The 21,745-nt window shown below is 37.4% G+C and overlaps 1 protein-coding gene across 1 annotated transcript in view; it reads right to left on the reverse strand.

Moving 5' to 3' along the window:
• MGAT5 (alpha-1,6-mannosylglycoprotein 6-beta-N-acetylglucosaminyltransferase) overlaps positions 1 to 21,745 on the reverse strand; it is a 129,652-nt gene that overhangs the window by 26,820 nt on the left and 81,087 nt on the right. The window contains exons 7-11 of the mRNA XM_054208384.1: positions 20,853 to 21,014; positions 18,724 to 18,893; positions 17,700 to 17,834; positions 11,607 to 11,740; positions 7,526 to 7,659 (exon numbers count right to left, since the gene is read on the reverse strand). Of these exons, the coding sequence (XP_054064359.1) occupies positions 7,526 to 7,659; positions 11,607 to 11,740; positions 17,700 to 17,834; positions 18,724 to 18,893; positions 20,853 to 21,014 (735 nt within the window). The remainder of the gene's footprint in view (positions 1 to 7,525; positions 7,660 to 11,606; positions 11,741 to 17,699; positions 17,835 to 18,723; positions 18,894 to 20,852; positions 21,015 to 21,745) is intronic.

The following is a 21,745-nucleotide window of genomic DNA, read 5'->3' on the forward strand; positions in this document are numbered from 1 at the left end:
TGTCTGATAAGTCTTTCCCTAAGACAATGTTGTCAAGAAGACACAGGCTGAAGGGTTGAAATTTTAAGTTTGGTGGCTGAAAAATTTAAGAAGTGTAAAAGCTACAAAAAATACATGGTAGAAACACGATGCACTAAGAACTAAATCCTGCTTTTAGTTTTCTTGATGTGGTAGATGGTGGGAATCAAGAACTCCGCTTTCCCATCAGTTTGTCAGTCTGAGGTTATCAGAGATTTTTGCAATTTTAGACCATTCAGGTACCCTCACAGAACATCAGAAGCTCAGCACTGAACAAAACTAAGCCCCACACAGGCAGAACTACAGGCCGGTTCCATTATAGAAGAGAGTGATTCAGAGTCCCAAACTGGTTTATGAGGTTGAAAGTTCAAACTGCAAAATGTATGTAAACCAGCCCGTATACCCTGTCTCACCTTCTTATGTTGGAAAAGTCAGAAAATGGTATTATAAAGCTTGACAAATGTAACTCAGAAAAGTAAGTCCTGGGAGAGAACTTTGTGTGTATCCTAAATGCATACTGTTAAGTCTAGAAGTCCTAACATCTGGGTGCTCATTTGCCAAAGTGTCGAGTCCACGGTAAGCCAAAATCCAATGTATACACAAAGTATGACAATTGAGATTCTGACACAAATATAAGATTGGAAAAAAACTCTCTTTTTGACAGCCGTCACACTGTCAAAAACTTTTCAAGACATCCTTGAATAATGAAAATCCAGTCTACCAGGGAACTAGGAGAGAGAACAAATGCTGGAGAATTCAATGTACAATAATGTTAAAAGAGTTAAAGAGATACAGTGGTAAATTACAAAGAGTAGATGATGTCTCTTGGAGCTCAAATACAAGCCTTTCAAACTGCTAACCACGAAGTACTTAATGCAGAGTACTGAATTTATAAATGGATCTGGAGATTATCCTGTGATTCAGGACTAGCGAGTGTGAATTCTACACTGAACAAATTATCTGAAACTTAAATAATGTTTTAACTATAAAACTATACAAAACCAACAAAATTACAATAGTCAATTCTTTCAGTAGAAGGAAATCCTCTCTCACCACATTGGTAGTGTTCTCTGAAGAAGCCAATGAGTATGTGGAAGCTTTTTAAAAGTTCTTAAAGGAATTAAGTCTCTCTGGGATAGAAGGGAATCACCTTTGTGACTGAATAGTCATCATGCAAAAGAGAAGTGCCGAAGTGTGCAGTCAACGTGTACCGTTCAGAGTAGCAAAACTGAAACTAACTTCAAAATGTCAGAGAAAAACATCACAATAGTGAAGACTTGGAGTTGCAAAGCTTTTGAAAAAGCCCTCTCAGTAATCTATGGGAAAAAGTGACTAGGAAATAGAATGAATGATAAATTCAATATAAATAAACAAAGTGATGCATGTGTTGAAAACCAGTCCTAGCTTCACATATGAATAATGGAACTGAGCTAACCAGTGTCACTCAAGACTGAAGACTTTGCATTATGATAAAATACGATTATGATCCATGAAAAAACCCGCATAGTATAATGTTCAGTATCAGTTAGTGATAAGAATTACTGGAAAGGAATAGAGAAATAAAGAGAATATCATTGAACTGTTCTGTAACAACACAGTTCTCTCCCTCCTCAAACACTGTTGTGGTTCTCGTGCCTTTCCGCAAAAAGAAGCAAAAAATGCTGGATGTGGTTCTGAGACAGGTAAGAAGGATCCAAGCTACAGAATGGTTTCCATCGTTACATACAGAAATCTATAATGAATTCATTAACGATTCTTCAGCTTGGAAAAGACAACTTGGCAGAATATGAGACAGGTTTACAAAACCATAATTGGCATAAAGAATATGGATAGAGACTGACTAATCATAATGTCCTGACACAAAGGAAGCCAAACAAAGCTGGTAGGAGGCAGGTTTAGGAAAACCCCAAAGTTAACGGCTCCTCCTGCAACAGGTCAGAGATTTGAGGGACTCCACGACAGAGAACATTGTGGATGCAATTAAGTTTGCAAAGGTTCATGATCAGACAAGAACTCTGAAAACAGCTCTTACTGAGATCTCAAAAGTTTGTCAACAGACACTTAGTTTGTCAATAGACAAACAGATTCAGAAAATTCCCTGAGCTGAAAAAAGCTGGAAAGAGAGAGAATATGCAAAGGAAGTAGTCCATAACCTTGCCATGCCTTTGCTCTCCCTTGAGTGTCCATTTACAGCCCCTTTGCTAGGCACCTACCACACACATCTCCATAAATACACACCAGTGTGCACATATATATACATACGTATCTGTGAAGTTTATTTGCACATATATAATCTTTGCACAAAGAATGAGTAAAAAATCTCAGTAAAGACTCGGTTCTTCAAGATCTGCCAGGAATCCTGCTTATTCAGTTCCCCAGCCTCATCTTTATCTATTTAATTCATCATTTCTTGCAGTTCTTCATCCATGAAGTTTTCTCCCTCCCCCCCCCCTTTTTTTTTTTAGACTGAGGTTTTTGAAAGGTTTGATAATTTTACTGTCATTTAATGTGCATTAACCCCTAACCAGGCATTTCCTGTCCTTTGCATGGAAATTTCCAGAACTAACAATGAGACCCATTTGTGCACTGTAAGTGCTGAAGCTGAAAAATGCAGAGGTACAGATGAAAATAGGAAGCGAGACCACAGGAAGAAAAGGTCACGTTTGTTTTGTGATACTCAAATACTAGTAGGTGATTGCATTAATTGGTACCGGATTGCATAAACTGGTACTCCATTTTGCAGTTGGAGAGTTCTGCAAAAAGAAAAGCTGATCACTGACCTCTCTGAAAGGTAAACATTAATGGAAAACATTTTTTTTTAATTTCTTCATAATAAACAAAATTCTAATTTTTGTAATCCCTGTTAAAGAATAAGCCTTCAAAAGTGTAAATACATGTATACTTATTTACTGCACCTATAGCTGTTCAGTTCCTTTGATTTACTTGGTTTTTTGATCCATACAGCTTTAAGAAGCAAATGGTGAATTTCAGAAATGTTGCTGAACTAAAGAATTTGTCTCATTTCAATTTGTTATGTGGCATAAAGCAGGACAGTGTTCCTGGTGACAGCAACAAGAGTAAGTTTTGATCGATAGATAAGCCCACAGTGCTGCTGCAAATTTGGAGGAAGACAAAATAAAACCACCACAAGAAAAGTTTGAGAGTGCACTGACTACGTGGGAGAGAAAAGGTGAGAAGGATCTTTTCTCCCTTTTCTTATGTTTCTTTTAGTTTAAAAAAAATGGAATGAAATGTTCCAAATATGAAGCAGAAAAACCAATCAGAAGGAAGGGAAAAGGCAATGCTGCCAGCAGCAAGACATTGATCTCTGCATGTAACAGAACTGTTCCTAGAAGTACAATTTTTCCTCTCTGACTTCTCATTTTCTTCCTCCACCTTCATGCAAGAGGGCACACAATGGGGAAATTACATATGTCACATGGAGCTGTGAAGGGGAGACATTAGCAAGAACAGCTTTGGTTATGTACTTTCCCATTAAGAACAAGCTAAATGTAACCACTTCCCATCTCTGATTCTTTAAAACTCATTATGCAGACAGTATACATTTAAGAATAATGCCCATCTCATTGTGTGGCATTAGTAACACATATTATTTGCCTTTAAATATATAAATATTTTTCAGGCAATTCCAATAGACTGTAATAAAATCTACTAAAGCAATCATCATACAATTGTATGTTATGCATTAATGGCTGTTTTCTGACACAAGCATAATTCCGACTTCTCTCCCAGCACCCCATAAAAAAGAAATAGCAGATAATGTAAAATGAATCTTGAGTCTTTTATCTTTCTAGGATTAAGGGTAGAAGTATTGGAATAGTGTGACAGGAAGTTGAAGGAAGAACAAAGAAAAGCCTTAGACCAAAACAGGAGCTAAGATGACATGAAAGGCTTCACACATTCCCTTTTAATTGAAATGTTCTGCAATTAAATCAATTTTGATAATGGGGAGCATTATGGGTTTCAGTCACATCTTATTCATTCCTTCTTTTTAACTTAGGCAGAGATAGGACTCTCTTTACTCCTTAGTACTGCCAGAAATCCCAGACAAAAACACAAACTTTTGATGGCAACAAACACATCCAAAACTTGGCAAACATTGCCCTTGATAGGTTACCTCTAAGGATAACCTTTAGAAATGTGGCAAAGTTCTCTAGAGTCTCCTACTTGCAATCCTCAACCCATTAAAGACTGATTTACTTATCAGAGGGAAGTAAGTAAGATGTATCTTCCAGTCTGTGCCGCTTAAATCCTTCCTTCCCTCCAGCAAGACGTACCCAGAGCTGCCCGCTGTAACACGGGACGAATGATGCTGGTCTCAGGCCACGGGCTGACCGTTTTTTATGTATCCAGCAGAGCTGACAGAAGTCCTCACTTTATTTCCCTCCCACCCTGCTCCCCCCCCCCGCTCCCCCCCCCCCCCCCCCGCCCCGTTACTTGTTATGTTCATACCACAGTTTAGCCTCACTGAATGATATGGGAAGACAGAACATTGTCTGTCCGTGGCTATATAAAACTATGATGGCAGTTAGATAACTGTTTGTTAACTATTCTAGTCCCACCCCCAAGGGAAAAAAGATCCTGCGCATACCTCAGTTCCAGTTCAGCCTGCTTGGTTTAAAATTATACCATTTATTTGCAACTGGTATTCCCCAAAAGCACCTCAGTCCAGGGACTGGAACGCTCTCCCCTCCACACTGTGCTCCTCTAACGACTGATTAGACCCAGTGGTGACATGCGTGTTCTGTGGAGATTACACTTTTTGTTAATTGGCCATGTTCAATATAAAGAAAAGGAGCAGAATAAATAGATTAGTCTGATTCCGTACCAGCCACGGTGGCAGATGAAAAGAGCACTGAACAGGGAAAATGAAGGAAACATGAAATAAGCAAATTACACAGACACAAGATTAGTTCAGGCTTTCTGTTGATCAGAAGAATTGGATTTTATCACTCCAGATAAGACATCCCACGCTGTCACCGATTCAAAGCCTATCTGCAGTGATTGCATTTATGTACCAGTGCATATGGGCATGACGGCAGTTACAGTCTGCAAGTTACAGTTTTAATGTGCTTGATGTTACAAGCATACACTAAGCATTTTAATATGGCCAGGTATTAAGTCATACATCTTCGAAGAAACAAGACAGGCAATACTTCTAGAAATGGAGCAGCAACTTGAAAAGCGGCAGCTCTAAAAAATAATACAAGGGTCTTAGCTGAGAAGTCATCTAAACACGAGTTCCTAATGGTGAAAAGGGGACATGCCTAACAATGCATGTGGTATTTCTTTTTGATTTGGTGCTGGTACAGCCCATGTGACCTTTGCTAACGTTCACATTTCAAGAGGAATGTGAATAATCTTGAAAAGGTTCAGAGAAAACAGACACGTGAGAACACTTAAGGATTAGAAAGCACAAAGCTCCCAGTGGTTCAGCACATACAGGCTTTTCAGGAGATGACTATGGGTTACTTTCACCTGCAGGGTGCATATATTCCTGCAGGGAAACAGAACAGAAACATCATCAGTCCAGTAGACAAAGTCTATAACTGCCACTAAGACTGGAAATTGCCATTTGGAAATCTGTACCAGAAGTAATGCAAGTCTTAAGGGAGAAGGCAATTACTCAAGGATTTTACCAGAGAAAATAGCGTGATTTCCATCGTGTGCTATTTAAAAATCAAGATTGGATGTTCTTTTCCAAAAAATCATGTTTTTGTCTTAATCAGCCCATGAATATCCTATGTGTCATACAGAATCTCAGACTAGGCAATCACAAATCTCCCCTCTGGGCATATAAGCTATTAATACATATTTCTGAATTCACGCAGACTTAATAAACTGAGAGAGATATATATGTCAGTGAAAAAAAAACCCTGGTGACTAAGCAACTATCTTGTTCCTTAAATCCAACAGCACTCAACAGGTTGTTCTGCTGATATACACTACAAATCAGGTCAGGAAGTATAGATTATTATTACATGCAACTGTTCCTGAGAGACTGATAATGAGACCGGGAACTAAAAGTACAAAAGCCTCAGCTAGAAGAGACTCGAATGAAAGGATCCCAGCTCTGCTCCAGCATCTGCAGGTAGAAAAAGAGACGGCAGACGGGGGCATACTAAGTTGTTCTACTCCACAAGCCAAACAGAATAACTGTCACAGTATTTACTACAATTTAAAGCAAAATTCCCTTTTAAGACACAGATTACATGGCTTAGTGCAACAGGCCCAAACATGAACCTGAGGGATCACAATCGAACACGCACAGCTAATATATATATTTTTCTCAGCACAGTAGCCAAGAAGGATGCAACTCTTCCTTTTTGCTACTGCTGGCAACACTCTCTCATTTCTCTTAAGGTTTTGTTTTGTTTTGTCTCACAGATGGATCGGTTACTTGTAGCCCTCACTTTTCAAGAATTTATTCTGTATAATCAGAGTTCTCAGACTAAATGTTGCTTCTGTGGTTCAGAAAACTGTGCAAGGCTGATATTCTCATGCCACTGAAAAGGATGGAAAATGTGAGAGGTGGGTGCTCTCACTCTCATATCGTTTGGTCCTAAATGTGGCACAGCATGTACTGATCAGTTCCTTTTTCAGTTGACAAGAGGCTTAAAATAAGGTCTTCCTAGGCAAGAGGGGAGGCATACAGAGTATATGGGCACACAGAGCTAGAGGTAACTTGGGAGAAATCCAGTTATTAGTAAGTAATTGCTTTTCTTTGAAAACTGCATGAGAGAGACACTCCCAGGTGTGGCAGCCTGGAAGAAGGAGCTCCAGAACGGGGACAAAAAGCAGAGACCACTATGAGCGTAACACCACAATATATGTTAAATTGATGAAATTATGACCAAATCTTGGTGTTGTTATTCTGCAGCTCTCATCTGCAGATGGGAGACAATGCAGTAATTGCAATATTGAAGAAACAAAACTCTGATATTATTACAGGGAGATAAAATGAGACTGAACACTTCTAGGGTTCACTTCCTATATTGGAAGAGTAACCACCAACCATCCAACTCGCTTCTAGGGTCTTTAGTGAAACACAATTTCCAGTTCAAAATGCAGCATATTTTTGGTTGTAGATATAAGAAAAGATGTAAGGAGATATAAGATGTAAGTAGAGATAAGAAAAGAAATAATTTGCTTATGACTGATTAAAGTTCACAAAGCCTCTGACACCTTCAATTTCCCATTACTTTTAACGGCTTCTGCATTTTCCAAAATTGTTGTGATACCAAGACTATAAACATTGTTTATTCTATCAAAGGTGTACATAAATAGCAAAGGATCCACATTTAATCTAGACAGAAGTTTCCTCATCAGAAAGATTTCAAAATGTTCAATTTAATTATTTAAATATGCTTATTTTCAGAAAAAAGAACTTAATAGATTTAGAGAGAAGGGATACTTTTAAATTTAGATCGCTTTATTATATTGATCAAAATAAATTTGCTCAAGTACACTAGCATAGAAAACTCACCTTCCAGAAATTATCTACTTTGCCATAAACGAGAGATTGATTCTGCCTTTTGATGTCGTTAATGTGTTTAATGTCACTGGAATTCAGATGCTGCTCTACCACAAATCCAAGGAAGCTGTTATCCGGAGTGTGAGCTGTAAGACATGGAGCATATTCAAAACCTTTTAATGTATCAGTTAATGGTACAAAAGCATGAATGTTGTCAGAAAAGTAGGTACAAGGAGCAAATTAGTCAACAGATCACTTTTCCTTCACATTCAGACTGATGAGAGATACATTTGCTTGTTTATTATCGAGAATAGTTCTTACTGATTTTAAGTCCTGCTGCATATGTCTGCTGAAGTAAGCAGCTCTTTTCTGGCTTGTTTCTGACAATAAAAATTCTGTAGCTGGACCGAAGCCAATGATAATGATTTTTTGTGTGCTAAGCTTTATTTTATTATTAGAGATAAGAGAACTAGAGATAAGAGAATCCAGCTTGACAATCTCAGAGACGCAATGCCAAGAATTTGAAAAAACCCTGGATTTCTGCTTGTGAACAAAGCTGTATCTTGCTCAATGTCATAATTAATTTTAGTAAATTTCTTGGGTTCACCTCCTGTATTGGAAGGGCAACGACCAGCCACCCAACTCACTGCGTATTATCTATCCATGCTAATTACTACCCTACAAAATCACACTACGCAGATCCGAATACAAATTTCACCGCCAATTCACTCAGATATATCTATCTGAAAACACTGGAAGGTGACAACTGAAGTTGGCAAAATTGTTGTTAATCCAGCACCCAGACAAAAAAAGTGCATGCGAAGGATATGCAATTTAGTCGTAGTTTTCTGTCTTACTTTCAGCCTCTGTTGGCCTTTTTCCAGCAGTGACATCCAGTAATACTAGCCACTGTTCTGCTCCTATAAAGACACAGACCTATAGGCTCATTAAAACAACATTTTTTTAATTGTTTTGTTTGTTTATGGTTTTTTTTTTCTCTTTTTATAGACAGGCTGTATAATTCCAGGGATGGACTCCAATATTCAAGGCTTCAGATCAAAATCCACCCCTACTATATAAAAATTACTCCAACATGTCAGATTTTTGCGCCTCTCTAAAATGTGTCATAACCTCACAAGTCTACGTAGAAATAGGCGGCAATAAACACTAGAAACTCCTCTATAATCCTCCCTTTTAAATTCTGCCACACAAGCTGACAACTTCTTACTAAGCACACTTTGCAAAGTTAATGAACCCCCAAACAAACAAAACCCCAAGGACAATGCCCCAGGCACTTACGATACATGCAATGCTAAACCTAAAGTCAGAGTTATAAAAAAAAATAATAAAATTCTATTGCAATTATGAGGTTTTGCTTTTTGATTCCTGAAAATCAGCCAACTGGATAATGCAGGAGAACAGAGAAACCATACACAGTGGACACTTCCCCCTGCCATTACATTTAGTCTTTCAAATGACAATTACTCTTTTTCACAAAAAAATGCCTCAGCAACAGCTCGGCACTCACTTAGACCCAAGGACTTTTTAGAATTTAGCATAGCAAATGGCACATTGCAAATATGCCTGAAAAGGGGCATTTTTCCCATCTTTTCATATTTTTAGATGAGAGATTGCATTCAAAGCAGAGGCAAGGCAGTACACACTCAAAAGAAAAATAAACCTTTGTTAAAGTTAGCACTTAGAACTGGTGGAATTCAGTGCCTCAAACATCACTGACGGGAAGCAGTCAGATGGATTTTTATGCAAGATCATGCAGTTTTAAAAGTACCAGTGCTTTTATTTTGCATAAAAGACTTTAAATAAAAAAAACCTTAAAGGGGGAAAAAAAGCCCTCATGGTTCTGGAAGGCTCACAGAAGTCAAGCGTTTGGTAATATGCCACAGGTTTGAATATGGCCTGCTTGTTGCTCAGCAATAATTTTCTGCCCTTATAATCAGAGTTCTCAAAACATAATAGAGTCTGGGGATCTTGGGAAGCCGTCCAGTGTTCCAATCTGTCATAAAATCTTTACTGATGCATAACATGCACTTTTAATCACAAGCCTATAAAGATGGTGCTATCTCTGCAGCAGAGAAGAAAAAACAAAAATTAACTTTAAATGTCACAAAACACGCTGACTCTTCTGCACCTAGTGCAAAAAGAAGCAAAATCCTTGAATAATCTCTAGCTCTGGAATCACTCGTGCTTCAGAATGAGTTTCCTTGCAATCTATTTACCACTTTTCCTGCATAGAAATACCCGCAGTCATTTCCAGTAGTAAAAATTGGAAACGGTTATTTATTGAAATTCCAAGATAGTCATACCATTCTGAAAATTCATTATGAAGTGATTTGCTCTGAACAAGAGACTGTAACAGTACTCTATCCTGCCACGACAGAGACCTTCTCTATAGAGAAGATTTACTTCTTCTGCATTTCATGGGGTGGGATTGAGGAGCGCGCACACAGCACGCAGCTGTACCACAAGTATTCAAGCAACTATTTTCCAAATGCATCATCACCCTTGGTCCTATCTTGAACAGGACCTTAACACACAAATTTCCCAACAGCTGGACTACTTAAATACAGCGGAATTGAGCTTTCAGCTCCTTTTCCATTTAGGACATAAACCAATAAATATTAGCAAATCATGTGGGTACAGAACAAGCTCTGCTTACTAATGTCCAGACACAAACTCTGCAACCACTTCCAAGTCACATTTCCCCACCGCACGTTTTGTTACTTGCTTCAAAACAACTGTGAATGCCGTCTTTTATCTTTTGAACAACCTTCACTTATATTTGTCTGGAAAAACTTGCACAGCAGATGTTGACAGACAAAATAGGCCCCTCTCAAGAATTTTACGGGGCAACAGAAATCAAAAGTATGTCAAGCAGACAGCCGCATGTATAATTCTGCTACGAAATGCAGAAAAGTTTGAAAGATTTGACTATGAAGGCTGGTGAGAGAGAACTGTGTATGCTCTGGCCTTGGTCTCAAGACAGGGACCACCATCAAACTTTGGAGGTCAGGCTGGTCACTACCAAGTTTTTCTTTACAGACTTGGGCTGAGAAGTTGCTGCACACAACAGCATGCACCTTCTTCTTCCCTAAGTCTCACTTAGCCTCAAGCCAGCCAGCTCTGAAAGCTTTCTGCACCTTTCAGAGATAACAACTACTATTGAACTACCACTACAACATGGAAGAGAAAGATCCTTTGATGCTAGAACCTAGTGCCATAAAGTCAACGACTTTAGTCAAGTCAAAAACCTGCTAGGGCAGGTCACAGTAATCATTTAATCTGACCTAATTTATATACAATTCATATTTTTTTTGTGTTCTGTTTCTTTTTTAGTGTTTTTTTGTTGTTTTTTTTTTTTTTTTTTTTTTTTTTAAGATATTTAACGGTCCTTCAAAGATCTACATCAATGCTGAAAACTACTACTTGTTTTTCAATAGCTTTGTACAGTGCTGGCAAATAAACGTGAATCAGTTCACCTCAGGATGGATGCTCACAACATGAAAACCACCTAGCTGAAAAATTTGAGAAATCCACAAAGAAGTAGAGACAAAAAATTATTTTTGTGGAGTTTCAGTTATTAATCTTGAGTGCAAAAATTAGCGAAGGAATTGCGCTGCTCAGTTGTTGAGGGGAAAAAAGCAGAAATACAACAACATTGTTAAACTTCAGTTTAACATGATGAAATGCAAGAGTGCGGTTTATAAAAATGCAATCTAGCAAGTTCCTCAAAAACACATTGCTTCATAGCAGGATTTGAGAGTGCAAAACTAACAAAAGCAAACTCACTGACACTTGAAGGAAAAGCCAATCACAACTTTCCACAGGTACCCTGCGAATAAAGTTCCCTACCATTATTTATATTCAGCTGATAGTGTTATTTTCCAGTTGTTGGATCGAAGCATGACAGAGCTTTTGCATAGACTACAGACACTTATTGACGCTTACGATTCTGTCCACTTAGCAGCTACGTTTTACTAAACCATGAATTTGTCTTTCATAATACAAAAATCGTTCTCAATGACAACGTTCCTTTTTAAAGCTCTGAAATATTTATAAACACAGGGATACTTACGGAACATTGTATAAAACTGCTGTGGATTAAGGTTCCACTTTCCCCATGGTGTCTTGTGGCCTTTAGACTGGGCATAATGGGCATGGTTAAACTCTGGTTCAGTTCCAAAGGAATCCAGAACCCTTAGCATACATCTAAAAGAAAAAAAAATAATTTACTGTAGGTACACATGCATATGTATATATAAGCATGTGTGTGTATATATACATAGTTATGATAATTAAGAAGATGTGTTTTGCTTTCATTTGCAACTGTGGATGATTTATAAACTGAAGGTACATTTCAATTTCAAACATTTCTGTTCGTATTACATTTCACAAAGACATTACGATCAGCAAATTCAAGGATATATCAGACATTCACATAGCAACCCTGAAGCTTATTTTGGGTTTCTTTGTTCTTACATAATTAAGTTATACTTTAACGTCCAACTAGAGTTTCTGGGAATGCTACTGTGGTCACCTACATTCCTGGGGCTCTGAAGCCGAATTTAGGCAGAAGAAGAGAGGGTTCTTCATCTATTTTCTAATGTTCTCACCCATTACCACAAAATCAAATGCAACAGCCAAGGGCCACATGCCAAAAAGATCAGAGCAGAATAGCACTTTGTCTTTAGACAATTGTATTTAGTCTCCAGGTTCTGACTTTTGGGTCAATTAGACCTACTGGAGCACTGAAGACAGTTAAGTTGCTGAATGCTCGCAGTCAGACAGACCATTTATTTGTTTATGAAACATTTTGTCACAGACTTCTGAAGAAGCAATGAAAAAGTCAAATGTCTGCAACAACCAGTCTACAACTGAAAGAAACCTTGGCATTGGATTACAAAGGGTCTGGGATGTCAGAATCACACTCAGTCCTTTATTTAAACTCCTGTTAATTCCTTGGGAAAAAACCTACTTCATTTATGAGTGGCTCCTTTCGAAAAAGGGCCATAGTACACAAGAGGCACAAAAAGTCTCGGTAGGAATAAGGCAGCACACATTCTAGTACACGCATTCTAGAAGTTATGTTTCCAAAATGCAGCCTGCCAAACCTTTGGCATGGCTTGGACAGGAGCTTTCCAGCTGTCATACCAACCATTGCTCTACTCCAAATGAACTGGGTTATAAGGCTCCACAGCTGCTGACCCAACACCATTCTTCAGCCCTCCACAAACAATATTTTCAGAAAAGACTTACATAGGACGTGTTCCTACACCATGGGCCACTATGTTATAAAGACATGAACTCTTATCACTGCCCATCATATCGCTGGGCTTGTACGTGCTAAGGAAGAGACACAACCTCACGGGTGGCAGAGAAGGGAGGTAGCTGCAAAAGTTACTATTAAAAATGGCTATATTTCTCAGTCTTCAACATCTCCCGTGCTCCAAGCCCATATATGTTCTGTTCAGTAAAACACTAGGATTTTGGCTTTAAAACGTGAAAGAATTTAGCCCCCAAAAGGCAAGAGAACTTAGCTCCAACTAATTTTCGGTTTTAAAAGATGAAAGAATTTAGTCCCAAAAATACATTTACATATTTCTTATATGTTGCTCCTTTCTCTAAAGTACCTATTAAATTGGGAAACAGAAAAAACCCTAGCAACTTTTAAACTCTCATATGAAATGCCACCTTTGTGTTTGAAAGTACAAATAGAGCAAATTTATTCTTATTTTAATCTTCACAGAGACCTTTCAAGCAAAAAGAAAGTCAAAATATACAACACATTATGATTCACCAAACAACAAAGCTGACAGATCAGTTTCTGTGCCCTGTTTTATGTCAACTGTTCTCAATGAAAATATTTTACAACAGTGGCAATTATCCCTGCATCATACAAAACATTCCAGCAGGACCAAAACAACTTCTGCACTGATGAATCATTCGGTAATAAAAGCCCTCTTATTTCTTGGCAGGTCTTAAAACAAAATCCTTATCAAATATACAGCTTTTGGGCAGGTACTTGAGTACAGGGGAATGAAAAATGAGTGAAAGCTACTGAAAAACTGCAACATTACTGGAGTTTGGCAAATTATGTATGTAAGGAGCACGGCAGCGCATGTGATCAGCTCAAAGGGCTTTGTTTCTTCTCTTTTTCCTGGATTCAGACGTAAGGTATGTAGCACCCATTGTTGAGAGGGACATGTGTAACTATGTCCAATACACAGGGTCTCTGAAGCAGTAGGACAGGAAACGTGATGCAACGGAAACTAAGCTAAACCAGGAAGCAGGGAAAACAAAAAATATTTATAGGATTCAGGCATAAAGTAAGTTGGAAAAAAGAAAAAGATCACAGGAGAAAGTGCAAGTGTGTGCAGAAATGGTATGAGAAGATCAAATGCTCACCATTTGTTTCACTTTACGATTTAAATTTCTTTCAATTGAACTATTTTAGAACAACATTTTGACCTTATATATAATGTTTTAGCATTTCTAAAGTGAACTAATTATATTGAAAATGGCAAAACAGTATTTTTTTTTAAAGCAGGGATACATTTCAAATAAAAATGTTAATTTAGTGTGATTTCAACTTTAGTTATTCACTCTGTTTCCTCCTCCCTCTGAAAGCGTCACCTAGCTTTAGCAGGAAGTTGCAGAGAATTACAACATGCCTTGGAATTGGTGTCAGACTGATTTGTCTATTCAATGACTAATTAAAAAGAGGATTGGTGGATAGCAAACTACTTACAGAAACATCCATATTGCAGTTTTCTAAGATATTAGAAGTGACAATTTTGGGGCTCATAATAAAGACTTAAACAAAAGTAACCCAGGATTAAGACCATTTTTAAAGCACCTGTTTTTCCTTAAATATTGGGCATAATTGAGGTTATAATATTACTCTACTGACATATACTTCATCTTGGTCTACACAAGCAATGCTGTCCAGCAGGTCAAACAAGCTGGTCAAAACCCAACCAGTTCTGGTTTGGAAGCTCTGTAGGTGTGCTGAGCTGAGGCACAGCAACGTGCCAGCACAGATACACAGATTCCCGACTGTTTCGGCTCATGTCCGGCCAGCTCAGATGATGAACAGGTCATACCTGCCTGGAGAAACCCTTGCAGACACACACATTTACTTTCAGGCCACTCAGTACTTGCATTTAAAATGTAAAAACTTAGTCAGAAAATAAGCCTCCTAAAACAGATGTATTCTAGAGAACATGTAAGAAGCAGGAATGTTGCTCATTTTTCAGGATAGCTGTCATGTTAATTTATTTCAAGGTTAAAGCCAGCTGGATTTCTGGCATATGGGAATGAGTCATTGCCAGAGAGACTGTAGAAAAATGAAAAAAATACCAGATTCTTATATGCCGTATGGAGGATGGAGGTGCTAAGAAAGGCAACAAGCTGCACTCCTCTAACTATATTAAGCTACTAATTTTTATGTTGCTTCGTTGCACATAAACTGCATTCAAATATCCAGACTTCGTAATTGAAAAATACAGCACATTCCGGCATTCTTCTGCCTGAATAAGGTGCACTCAAAAATGAGATCTGTTTTGCTGTACTCGTGGCTATTTACAGCACCAATTATAGCACAGGTAAAGCATGAACTACCAAAAGTCATTGGTGCTAGAGATCTCAGATGTACAAAACAGTATTTGAGTTGTTCAGAAACACTCACCCCTCAGAGCAGCAGGGCCATTCTTTTGAGCTAGCAGTTCTAGAAACCTGATTTGCAATTACCAAACACATCCTCAGGGGCCAAGTTCACTCACAAAGATGATGAAGGACACTCTTATCAAGAGACTGTTCTGAAGGCATGAGTGTATTCTACCACTCTATTCCAATCTGAAGTGACTACACAAGTTTTTATTTGTATTTGAGTCTGGTCTGCATAAACCAGACTGAGCTGACCAGCATGTCTGCTGAAAAAATATATAGCATAAAACAAAACGCTTCTTTCAAGACAAAGAATTATTCCTACTGACAATAAATACAACTGAGTGAGAAAGTGAAGTTTGTAAAGAACAAGGGTTGTAAGACAGCTTTATTTGTGATAATGTTTATTTTACTGGAATGAATTACACAAAGATGTGTAATTTTTAACTTAAAAATATTTTACTAACAAAATTTATGAGGTAACTCATGATGTTGAGAGAAAAAAAAAAGATTGCAAGAGGATTCTCAAATAGGACATAGCCTGCACGAAGCTATGAATTAATTATTCTACTCTAATCAATTCTGGTAGTCTCTGCTAGACTCTGGACCCCATTTTGTACACTGAACTTGAAGAAATTATTAGAGAGATTCCCAACAAATGCAATAAGCTTGATGAAAGATCTATAAAACCTGAATTATAAGGAATGATCCAAACCTCTAAATTTCTTTTGAAGAAAAGCAAACTGAAGGAAAATCAGTATATAAGACGTTCTAGAAGCTGGCAGAGAGGGGAAGGAAGTAATTTATATTCCCCAGAACCATAATAGAATAAGCAGTAACGACGGGCAGGTTGCAAGAAATTGGGCCAAGAAAAACATTTTAAAGAAAACTGTAACAATATAAAATAACGGCTGGGGCATCTTTTGGAGTCTCCAGTAAAAGATTAAGCAAAAATCTGTCAAGAAGGACAAATACATCCAATCTACTTTTCAGCAAGGGTATGGACTAGATGAGGTCCCCTTCCATCCCATAAAATGCAGTGTTGCAGAAGAGAGGCATTAAGTAATTTTTTTCTTCTTCAAAAGCCTAACAAAAACTCCTATACTATCCTAAGGTATTTATTTAGAGTTAATTTTAATTCTGCTCTCCTAAACCAGAAAAAGTCGGTCATTATGACAAATTAGGAATCAATGAAAAACAGATTGACAATTTATGATTTAATGATTCATGAAATTAGCAAGAAAAATTGAAGAGCTAATCTAATAATCTGAATGTCATGGTGTATTTCCATATCTTCATTACAGAATATACCAAGTGGGAAACTGAAAGCAAAAGGGAAGAAACATTTTAAATTTATAAGTATGGTTTTATATCCTGACCACAATACTGTATGTAGGTGATCGCCTGGTGACAATTACATCTGGCAGGCACACAACCAACTGTAGCTCAGTGGAAAATGGGATTATCTTTATTAGCAGGCTCCTAAAAACCAGAATATCCGTTTACTCCTCTGCTTCAAAAAAGAGATTAAGAATAATCTAATCTGCAACATTGATCACAGTACTTTCATTTAAAATTACGCTGAAAAGATCCAATGCTCTAGAAAATCCTGAGGTAGAAAGAAAACAATTTTTCTGCCTGCAGTGAACGCCTTTCAATACCTTCCTTCAAGTAGGATTTACTGAACTTTATAGATGATGAAACACCGCTAATTCGATTAGGTATAGAAAAATCAAAGTCAGTAATTTAGATTTGGTTTTATTTCATGCTGCTATGTATTCGTACAACACACGCGAGGCTTGCTGATTTAAAGTTATTGACAAAGAGAAATGCGGTTCTAGAACTGCAGACACTAAGAAGGCTGTATAAAGTAATTTCTTGACACTACCATCTTCCATTTCTAATGGAAAGATGTTTATAGATTACAGAAATAACAACAACTACAGTTACCAGATTCATTCTTTAGACCTACCCCTGAAGACAACTCTCTGCCCAGCATTTTAAGGGATGGAACAGAAAAAATTGCGTTGTGGTTCTTGGGTAATAGAATTAAAATAGATAAATCTCCACAATCATCAATCCAGTATGGCTACAAACACTAACAAACAAAACATGCCTTTGGTATTCCAACTATACAACAAAATCCAATTATCTCTCAACTCATCTACTAATTTACAGAACAAAGTGTGGGGATGAGGAGAAAGGTAAAGAAGGGAGGGAAAGAAAGGCAAAGATGATGACTCAACAAGATAATATAATTCAGTAAGATTAAAAATGTCTGAATCCAAGAATCCCAAACTTGCTGTGTGGGATAAAGATGGTATGCAACGAACAGGTAATAGCCCTTTTATTCCTAAGAGTGAAAGACAACAGAGAACCACATTTTTAGTTTTAAATAAATTCAAATTCACATGGATGTACCTACCTCAGTATTTTGACATATGTTATTCAACAAAAGCTCTTTAACAAAGCAGTTAAGAGGTCAAATACGTGTTACACTTACTGGTAATGCACCCAGGATGGACCAAGGGTTTTCTTAAACTGAGTGAGTCCCACAATATCAATGTAAATGAGTTCTACAACTTTATCCCCCTGGGTGGGGCAGCCAGATCTGTTACCAACAACTTTCTTCATAATCCTAAACAAAGAAAGAAGGAATATGGAAAAACATTACTTTCCAAATACCTTGAATAGATGCTGTAATACTATTTATACCAAGTATTCCCCTTTACAAAAGCGCCTTACTCTAATTTTTTCCAAATCAGGAACCACGTGAGAACATTCAACTGCTAAAGATGCTCAGCATTTATCAAAGAACTGTTTATACATCAGTAAAGAGCTCATTTTCACTAGAAACCTCATCTAGTTTAGACAGGGGAGTAATATGGTTGGAATGTTTAAAAATAGTGTGCTCTGAAATTATTTGAAATAATTTCTGACTTCTATTGACAGCTTTATAATATAAGAGCCCTCTATGAAATGATGCTGTCATGTTTGTTATAAAAAAGTGAAAGCTACGGAAAAAGTGTATGTGCTCAAGCTTAAAAGTGGTGTTTTATGCCTAATGCTGAACTAGCATGGCAAAGCAAGACAAAGATGAGTGAGGCAGCAATATGACCTAACAGAAGCAATTAACTACATCAAAAGTAACGTGTTTGAAGGATTTAAACCTTCATTTTAAAATGAGACACTGAGTGAAGAATAGCAGAAACTGAAGAAGAGGACATAGTCTCTAACATTTCCTATTGCAGGTGGTTAAAGCACCTGGAATGTTAAAGAATAAGCTGCTTAGTTTGAATTTTACAACATTCATTTATGAAGTCTCGGGAGCCTGAAGCTACAATGAAAACACATTATCCTTTTCATAGCACATATACTTAGCTCATGAAAATAATCTTATCGTCTGTTTGAGTGAATTATCACTTTCATTTTATGCTTCAAGAAATTATATACTGTTAATAGAAGCTTCAAGAGTTTACAATTCATTTTTTTTATTCCAGTTTCAAAAGTGAAAGTAATCTCCTTACTCCTTGAGCTCTGCCAGTGAAGCTGAAATCCTGATGTCATGGCCCAGTAAGTAGAGAGATGTAATTAAATCACTCCACTGGACTAATTCACCAAGTGGGCCACCGCTAAACGCATTTTCTGCAATTTTGAATCCAGATTCTTTTGTCAAAAGCCCCAGATGAACAAGAATCTGGAAAGGAAAGTCATATGTTAGAGTTATCAACATTAAACATGCAACTATTATATCTCACAGCATTTTTTCTTTCTATTAAACTACAACTATGGCCAAAAAAAATCAACAAAAAACCTCCATTACTCCCACCCCAATAATTCAATTTTGCAATGGATCTCTAGAACAGTAATTATAAGAATGTTACTGCATTGTTTTGAACTATTATCTGCCACCAGATCAGTAATTAAACAAACACCCAAAATCGGCATTATTGACAAAATAATCTGTAATTCTGCACAGAAAGTTGTTAACTCATTTTGATTGAATAACCACGTATATTCCCAAGTAGGATATACTTGCTTATGTAAGACAGTATAGTTAAGGAAGGATATACTGTTGTGAACATTAAGAATTTGGGAAGACTGCTTAAGAGTAGCAGGATGCTTTCTGAACCTCTCCTCTCCCTTGCCAATGGAGAGAGCTTTCTCTGTAGTTCCTTGAAATCCGTGCTTGCCTTTCTAATGAAGCACAGGAGTTCCAAACACTTTACTACATACCTGGACTGTGACACATACGATTGTCAAATATAATAACTCCCAAACACCAAAAACCTTTTCCCCTCACTCTTTATAAAGAAGAGTATTCAAAAAACCATTTTGTTCTAATCTCTTGCAGCTCCCAGAACCGAACCGGACATATTAAAATGAAATCATCATATCTTTTACAGAGCAACCTCAAAGGACTTTTAAAAGTAAAGAATAAGCCCCAGAGCATCCCAACGAAACTGCCTGTGCAGGACAGCTCCGCTTCTGTTTGTTCTTGAGTTCACGTATTCTCAGTTGCTATGTTTCTTTAATAAAACAGGCTGGAGGGCTGCTTGAAAGAGAGGGCTTGCTCTTTGACAGAGGGGGAGCCTACCCCAGGAGTGTGGTATGTGACAGACATTAGAGCTGCAACACGGAGCCTAGACCTCACGTGAGGATTGAGAACCTCAAGCAAGGCGCTGAGCTGCAGCCAGCCAGGCTAACAGAGGGTAGAAACATGACTGTGCCAGGACTGGCTCCAGTAAGAACAAGGCAGGAGGGGAAACCCAGTGTTGTGTTTATAACTTTTGGCTTTATCTTAACTAGTTGAGGTAATTTAAAAAAAAAAAAAAAAAATCAGATAAAACAGAACTTTTCACTTCAAGAATCTCACGGTGTTTACACTGAACACATTACCGGAGACTTAAACTGATCCAATCCAAAGTTAACTTCAAGTCTACTCAAATCCAAAACAGAAATGCACCACTGAAAGTCTCAATTTTGGACAAAGATGATGTACAATTGTTGTTTTCTACAACGATGTAAAACACTTCACGGAATCACGGAATCTTCAGAGTTGGAAGGGACCTCTAGAGATCATCTAGTCCAACTCCCCTGCTAGAGCAGGGTTGCCTAAAGCACATCCCTCAGGGCTGCATCCAGGCGGGTCTTGAAAATCTCCAGAGAAGGGGACTCCACAACCTCCCTGGGCAGCCTGTTCCAGTGCTCTGTCACCCTCACTGTAAAGAAGTTTTTCCGTGTATTTGAATGGAACTTCCTATGTTCTAGCGTGTGCCCAAAGTGACTTGTTGTCCTATGTTCTAGCTTGTGCCCAAAGTCAAAAAAATGACTTCAGTGTCATCAGCTTGCAGTAAATTCACAGTTTCTCCATCTAGAAACTTCTACATATTCTCTATTTTATCCAAAATTAAAGAGGTTAGAAAACTTACCCAAAGGTTGACTTATGGGAAATACGTAAAACTATTTGTAAAGCAAATACACATCGTAACAGTAATTTCAAACAGTGAAACACTTCTTGAAAAGAGGCACAAGTATAAAACACAAGCCTTTTAGACATATTTGGTATTTCCACTCTGAAGTTACTTCTGGAAAGGGAAGCTTAAAAGAACCTATATGACTGCAAGTGGCAGGAATGAAAAATGTTTTAATTTACCTTTTTTCTTTTTCTCTTCTCCAAATTTTGTTTTTCTGCAAGTGATTTAATTGCTTCAATCCAGGTATCAGCCATTCGTCTGATGCGTAACATCATCCACCTGAATTCCTCATGTCGTGACATCATTTTGTAGAGATTATCAAAGTTGATACGAATTTCAGCCTTCAATTACAGCATTAAACAAACCCCAAAACATTAGTTATTCTTCAGATAGTGTACTTTCCAGAAGTGAAAAAACTTCTCAAATGTGAGCTCTGTGCTTTACATTCCTCATTAAAAAAAGCAAAGAAACCCACACTCCTAATGCTTAAGTCAAGTTGAGGTTTTAGTTCAAACATTTAAGGTATCTTTAAATAGACACTTCTGAGCCACATAAATTACTGTTATTTTTATTAATAGTATTTGGTAGCCCCAGAATATGTTTGCAATGTTTCACAATGTATTTAGTCCTGCAGTACAAGATTTGGTTTTGTTCATATGCTTCAAAATGAGGTTAAATTATCTCTAAAACACAATATAAAATCAGAACAGTACGCTGAAGATTGATGTACATCATGAATCTTCTAAATACAAGGAATTCTCCTATTATACCATGAAGGGAAAAATGTTACTAGAGTATAAATTTTAAAGGAAATACTAATTTTAAAGCTAGACCGATATAAGAACAATTGGTTTTACAAAATAAGACAGCCTATATCAAAATTATGTAAGCAATGTTCATATACAGCCCAGCAATTATCTTAAAAAATACTTAAGTGCTATACAATTAGGCTATAACAGTTTAGAAACAACTCTGCATGCTGTAGAGTTTTTAAAGGAAAAAAATTAGGAGTAGTCAAAATGTTACTAGAAAATCGAAGTGTATATAAGGCCCTTCCATTAAGGCATTTTTC

This window comes from Rissa tridactyla, chromosome 7 (assembly GCF_028500815.1).
Source record: "Rissa tridactyla isolate bRisTri1 chromosome 7, bRisTri1.patW.cur.20221130, whole genome shotgun sequence".
NCBI lineage: Eukaryota > Metazoa > Chordata > Aves > Charadriiformes > Laridae > Rissa > Rissa tridactyla.